Genomic DNA, 6,621 nt, shown 5'->3' on the forward strand with positions numbered 1-6,621 from the left:
GTGTTACTGTGTTATTGTGTGTTATTGTGTGTTATTGTGTGTTACTGTGTGTTATTGTGTGTTACTGTGTGTTACTGTGTGTTATTGTGTGTTACTGTGTGTTATTGTGTGTTATAATGTGTGTTACAGTGTGTTATTGTGTGTTACAGTGTGTTACAGTGTGTTATTGTGTGTTATAGTGTGTTATTGTGTGTTATTGTGTGTTATAATGTGTTATTGTGTGTTATAATGTGTTACAGTGTGTTACTGTGTGTCCATGTGTTTCCTATTTAAACTGACCTCATTCCTTAGACCGGGAGTAGAATGACATCATCCTGCAGCAGATCAACTCTCTGCTGTCGATGGATGAAACTTTCACATTAAAAGCAGTCTCCTGACAGCTGGAAGACAAACAATGCAAAGTCGTGAACTTTTATTTTGGCGGGCAGATCTAATGTTAGTGAACAGAACAGGAAACTGGGTCACATGAGACGATCGCAGAACGCTAGAAAACAAATGTGTGGACGCTCAGTGGAGAATAGAGCATAGACAGAGTTTATGGTTGATTATTAATTAAAGTGCTGATCATCATAAGAACTGCACATGATTCAAACTGTCAGTGGGTCACTGAGAGGAAATCACTGATATATAATATAATATATATTATGTCTGAAACAACAACTATTGGATGGAAATGAAACTTGGTTCAAACGTTCATGTTTCCCAAAAAGCTGAAAGCCCACCAGACCCAGTGACTGACAGCATTATGGAAAGGATCCCTACAGAGATAGACCTTTAGTTTAACAGCTGTAATATCACTATCACTCCTGATATTGAAACAAACACGTCCTTATTGTCCCACAGACTCTAAAGCCATCGTGGATGGGAACCTGAAGCTGATCCTGGGTCTGATCTGGACCCTGATCCTGCACTACTCCATCTCCATGCCCATGTGGGAGGACGAGGACGACGAAGACGCTAAGAAACTGACCCCCAAACAGCGTCTGCTGGGCTGGATCCAGAACAAGGTGCCCCAGCTCCCCATCACCAACTTCCACCGAGACTGGAGGGACGGCAAGGCACTGGGAGCACTGGTGGACAACTGCGCCCCAGGTAGGTTCACAGCGAGGACCTGGATAGATAATGGAGTCCTCCTCAGCTGAGGACAGCTAACATTTGTCTTTCCTGATCGTATCAGGAAACATCAGGACAATGTTACACAGGATGTATTTTGTATTTTGGGGTGAACTGTCCCTTTAAGGTGTAAAACTGAACCTGGTCCTCACAGAGACAGAAGACCAGCTGTCCTCCTCAGTGTATCAGTTAAATCCTCTTAGCGGTTTTATGACGGACGGCGTGTGTCAGTGTTAACAGGAAACACTTCACTGCTCCACTGTTTCCTCTGAACAGGTAAAACCTTCAATCTGTACGTTCTCAGGGCTTGGACTGATTATTGGTGATTGATCACCAAACACAGAGGTGATCAGCTCTTATTATCAGCTCTTATTATTCAGTCTTTGGAGGACAGCAGGGTGTGTCTGATATTTCAGATGAAATGCTTATTAACTAAGAAACAGCCCTTTTGTCCACAGAGAGCGCCATAATCAACACAGAATGTTTTATATTGTGATTCGTTGTCTGTGTTCAGGAAATGTGCACTGTTTGAAACATATTGATCCACATTCTCATATTAGCTTGTTGATTAGCTAACTTTTTAGCCATTTGCTGCCAAAACTCAAACTTCTTCAGATGTACTGACGAGCGCCGTCTCTCCGTGCTGCCTTCAGGTCTGTGTCCAGACTGGGAAACATGGGATCCCAGTCAGCCGGTGGAAAACGCCAGAGAGGCCATGCAGCAGGCTGACGACTGGCTGGGAGTACCACAGGTAACATTTACCTGCTTTACCTGGATTTATCCAACCACAGCCGCAAGAACGTTAACCAATTACAGAAAACATCAGGACTGTTAGACCTTAGTCCTATTATTAAAACTCATTTAACTGGTTCATCAGGGTCAGTTTAAAGGGAAAATCTATAATATAGGAAATTATTTGCAGGGCTGTAGACAGGATTTTATAAATACTGAAACTGTTAACTGTTATTTAACTGTTAATTATAGTCTTTCCCAACAGGGCAGCTTTTATTTCTGTATTTATTAGCTTAAATTGTATTTTTCTCTGTGTATGTTTATTTCTCATCCATTCAAAGTTATGTTTTTGCTTCCCTTTTGTGCCTTTAAACCGTCGTTAATTAATTGTTTAAAATTAATTTTAGTCGTAATTTAAAATATTATATATAATATCCACCAACTGTTCAGGCTGTTAAAACTCAAACTCCAGATGAACTGTTCTTTCTGATTTGTGAGGAGGAGAAATAGGAATTTGATGATGTTAGTATTTGTGCGTAATCAGTGTTTCAGCAGCAGTAGTTGTGGCGGGGTCCGACAGCCAGCATCAGGAACTTTCCTCTCACATGTGCTGAATGCCGATGTGGTCTATTGGCAGCCAGCAGTTTAAATTAGCAGCAGGAGACAAACGATTGTTACCTCGTTAGTTAAAGTCAGAGTTTCCAGCTCTGTTTAACGAGAGCAGCAGAGACTCTCATTAAACTTTCTTTCATTTTTGAGAGATTTGTTCTGTTATTGTTCTGGATTATTACTGGAAACTGTTAACCTCCTCCTTTCTATCTGACATCTGATAACCAATCAGAAGCTAGGAAGACAATTGACCCTCCCTAAACCCCGCCCCCTTTTGCTCTGTGCTCCAATCACAGTTGAGCAAGCTTCAATCAACTTCCTCCATTCCTGTACTTAGATATGCTATATGCTAAGCTAATATATGTTGAAAAGAAAACCACATTTTGGTTAAAATATAAAAGAGACATGTTAGCAACACGTTAGCTAACTACTCTGCATCAATCATTAGCTGGCTAGCGAGCTAATTAGCATTTTGGACCACAGCACTAGCTAACTAGCTAAGTAATCTACATCAACCATTAACTAGCTGGTTACATCTGATAACTAATGTTAGCAAAAGGCTAACTAACGATTGAAGTAGATTAGGTAGCGAGTTAGCTTTTTTTTAAATGTCTTTTTTTACATTTTTTTAAAAATCTTTCTTAATGTTTTTTATGTCCTCCGTAACACTTTGAACAGCTTTGATGCTGAGTCGTGCTGTTAAATAAACGGTCCTCGCCGTCCTAAAATTCAAATAGAAGAATTTAAAATGAGTATCAGGACGTTGTTGGGTTTAAAAATGTCTTCCAGCTCTGCTAATGAACAACAGGATCCATTAAAGGAGCAGCTGTTTAACATCTAACAGACTTTCATGTGTTCACCAGCTGCTGCTCATTCCTCCATTATTTTATCTTGTTAGTCTCATAAAGAGATTAAGTTAGATTTCCTCTCTTTAGTCAGCCTCCAGTTTCTTTCCATTAATGATTTTGGATTCAGTACAGTCAGATCTGACACCAGCAAAACAGTTTGACATTGTTCATTTAAATGTTGTGTGCCTCCATTTAATGAGCCTCTGTGATGTGATTTTGGCTCAAAGTCTCGTCCGTGTTTCAGGATAAACTGCAGCTGTAAATGTTTGTTGTGTGTTCATCCCCTCGTTGTTGTGGCTGTTCAGGTGATCGCTCCTGAGGAGATCGTAGATCCTAACGTGGACGAGCACTCTGTGATGACCTACCTGTCTCAGTTTCCCAAATCTAAACTGAAGCCCGGCGCCCCCTTGAGGGCGAAGACGCTGCACCCAAAGAGGGCCAAAGCCTACGGACCAGGTGAGGAAAACACGCCCAAAAATGCACCAAACTCCATTCAAAAACTGACTGATTTTAATGTTTTTTTAGCTTCATGTGAAAAGCAGCTGTGTGCTTCAGACAAGTATATTTCACTATCTTGTTATGTTTTATAGACTAAATACTTTTAGCCCCACCCATTTTGTAAACCTGTCAACTCTAACCCTGTACTTAGATATGCTATATGATAGGCTAATGCTAGGCTAATTTATGTTAAAAAGACAACCACATTTTGACGATGGTTAGAAGATAAAAGAGACATATAAATTCACATCTTACGTTAGTAATGTTAGCAAAACACTAGCTAACTATTTAGTAAATTTACATTAAATGTTAGCTATTGTTTTACAAACATTATCTAACTAGATCTCACGTCTACATCAATCAATTTTAAAGATGGTTAAAAGATAAAAGACATATATACATGTTAGCAAATGTTAGAAAAACACTACATCAGTAATTATTTAGCTAGTTAGCTAATGTTTTGATAACATTAGCTATCAGATGTAACTAGCTAGCTAACAATTAACCAAAATGCTGACACGCTAACTAGGCAGCTAGTGTTTTGTTAACATTAGCTAACTTAAGATGTGACTATATATATCTTTAAAATGTGGTTGTCTTTCAAACATAGATTAGACTAGCATAGCATATCTAAGTACAGGAAAAGAGGAAGTGGAGTGAGGCTCAGCTGTTATTGGAGCACAGAGCAAAAAGGGGGCGGATTTGAACTGAACTTCCTCTCATGTGTCTCTCAGGTATTGAGCCTCGGGGTAACGTGGTGTTGAAACCAGCAGAGTTTCTGGTGGAGACGGTGGAGGCTGGACTGGGTGAGGTTCTGGTTTATGTGGAGGATCCAGAGGGACACACGGAGGAGGTGGGAACACACACTCTTATTTTACATTCAATCAAACACAACAAAGTGAAAAACAACTGATATTTATTGTCTGTTTGCGTCCATCAGGCCCGAGTGATCCCCAACAACGACAAGAACAGAACCTACTCGGTGGTCTACCTGCCCAAAGTGGAGGGGCTTCATAAAGTAAGAAAAAACACTGTACTGTAGAAAAGTCCCTTAAATATCAAAGGTCTACTTATTAGCTTTCAGAGCTATCAACTGCGGAAGGCCATTAGCGGTTCTTTCCCGTCCTTCCATCAGGCCTGGTGGTGGGGTGCAGCAGCATGTGACTCTGTTGCCTCCAGGCTGCTGCCCACCTAGAGTCGGGGTCTGTCAGAGGTTTCTGCTCATGGTGGGAACTGTTGGGTCTCTGTAAATAACATAACATATAAGGAGTTCGGTCTAGACCTGCTCTATTTGAAAAGTGTCCTGAGATTACTTTTGTTATGAATTGGTGCTAATACAAATAAAACTGAATTGAATTTGAATTGAAATTGAATTGAAACAGGTGAAAAAGGTTTTGGTTAATTAGTGACCAATCAGAAACCCTGACAGGCCTGTGTCTGACTGCTCCCCCCAGGTGAAGGTGCTGTTTGCAGGGCAGGACATCGACAGAAGTCCCTTCATGGTAAATGTTTCGAAGGCCATGGGCGACCCAACCAGAGTTCAGGCCCGCGGGCCGGGACTGCAGCAGATAGGAAACGTGGCCAACAAACCTACATACTTTGACATTTACACTGCAGGTAATCACTCAAACTGAAACTCATGAATACTGAACTACTCAACCTGAAACTGTTCAAAATGTAAACAAAGAACGCTGCTAAAGAGTTGCTGTTGAGCCCAGAAATGTGCATCCTGTAGGGGACACATGACTTTAGCCTTATAGGTTTCTCTATACTTACATACCTTCCTTTGTTTTTCCAGTATTTTTTCCTAATCAGTGATATTTGTCCAGAGATATAAAAGCTTTTAAACTTCAACTTCCATGTTATCATAGACACTGTAGCAATAAGTGTCTTCTTTCAGTATTTAAGAGTCTTGTTGTCCTTCTGTCTGTCCACCAGGGGCGGGTGCTGGAGATGTAGGCGTCATCATTGTTGATTCAAATGGTCGGAGGGATACAGTGGAGATTGTCTTGGAGAACAAAGGGGACAGTATTTTCCGCTGCACCTATGTTCCCGTCCTAGAGGGACCTCACACCGTCTATGTGACCTTTGCTGGGCAGCAGATTCCCAGAAGCCCTTTTACTGTGCACATCTCAGAGGGTAGGTTTTACACATTTGTGTTTACCACACTGGACATCATCAGTTCTGACCTTATTTTTGTTCTAGATGGTGTCTGTGGTTCCTTACAAATGTTACAATGAAATGGAAGCCATCATTTTGTCATAGATTAATTTTCCATGTTCCATTGTAGTTATTCTGACTTCATTCACACACCACCTAATATAAACATGATGGACCCTTCCTTTTGTAACCACCATTTCCTTCCCCTCAGCATCTGTTTCTAATCAGTGTCACTGAAATCTGATAATTAAAGAACTAAAAGGTTTTGATTTCCATAACAATAGAGAATCTGCAGTTCAGTCTGATGGGACTGTCGGTACTCAATCTTCAGTACTGGGTTTTACTGGCTGAAGCTGTGTGCTGTCATGGTTTTGGGCTGCGGTGTTTGGTCTTGTCCTTGGTGCCCCATTGGTCTGCTGGGAGAGGTGTGGACTTGTCTGTCTGACTTGTGGTCTGGGGTACCTTGTGTAGTCTGATGCCATTGCAGAATATGGATGGACTTGGTATTGTTTGTCTCTGTCTTGGGATCTTGTCCGACTGAGACTCTCTCTAAAATGACCTTACCTGTCTTGACTTAGAACTTAGTTTGGGTGCTTGTCAATCATTGAGTAGGGACTTGTCTATCTTTGACTTTAACATTGATAAGATAGATAGATAGATA

At 40.9% G+C, this 6,621-nt stretch overlaps 1 protein-coding gene across 1 annotated transcript in view; it reads left to right on the plus strand.

The window, feature by feature from the left end:
* LOC118341865 (filamin-C-like) overlaps window positions 1-6,621 on the plus strand; it is a 41,245-nt gene that overhangs the window by 1,674 nt on the left and 32,950 nt on the right. Inside the window, exons 3-9 of the mRNA XM_035680270.1 lie at window positions 787-1,092; window positions 1,767-1,864; window positions 3,608-3,758; window positions 4,535-4,653; window positions 4,741-4,818; window positions 5,255-5,417; window positions 5,739-5,939. Coding sequence (XP_035536163.1) covers window positions 787-1,092; window positions 1,767-1,864; window positions 3,608-3,758; window positions 4,535-4,653; window positions 4,741-4,818; window positions 5,255-5,417; window positions 5,739-5,939 — 1,116 coding nt within the window. The remainder of the gene's footprint in view (window positions 1-786; window positions 1,093-1,766; window positions 1,865-3,607; window positions 3,759-4,534; window positions 4,654-4,740; window positions 4,819-5,254; window positions 5,418-5,738; window positions 5,940-6,621) is intronic.

This window comes from Morone saxatilis, unplaced genomic scaffold (genome assembly GCF_004916995.1).
Source record: "Morone saxatilis isolate NCDOM2014 unplaced genomic scaffold, NCSU_SB_2.0 Contig10, whole genome shotgun sequence".
NCBI lineage: Eukaryota > Metazoa > Chordata > Actinopteri > Moronidae > Morone > Morone saxatilis.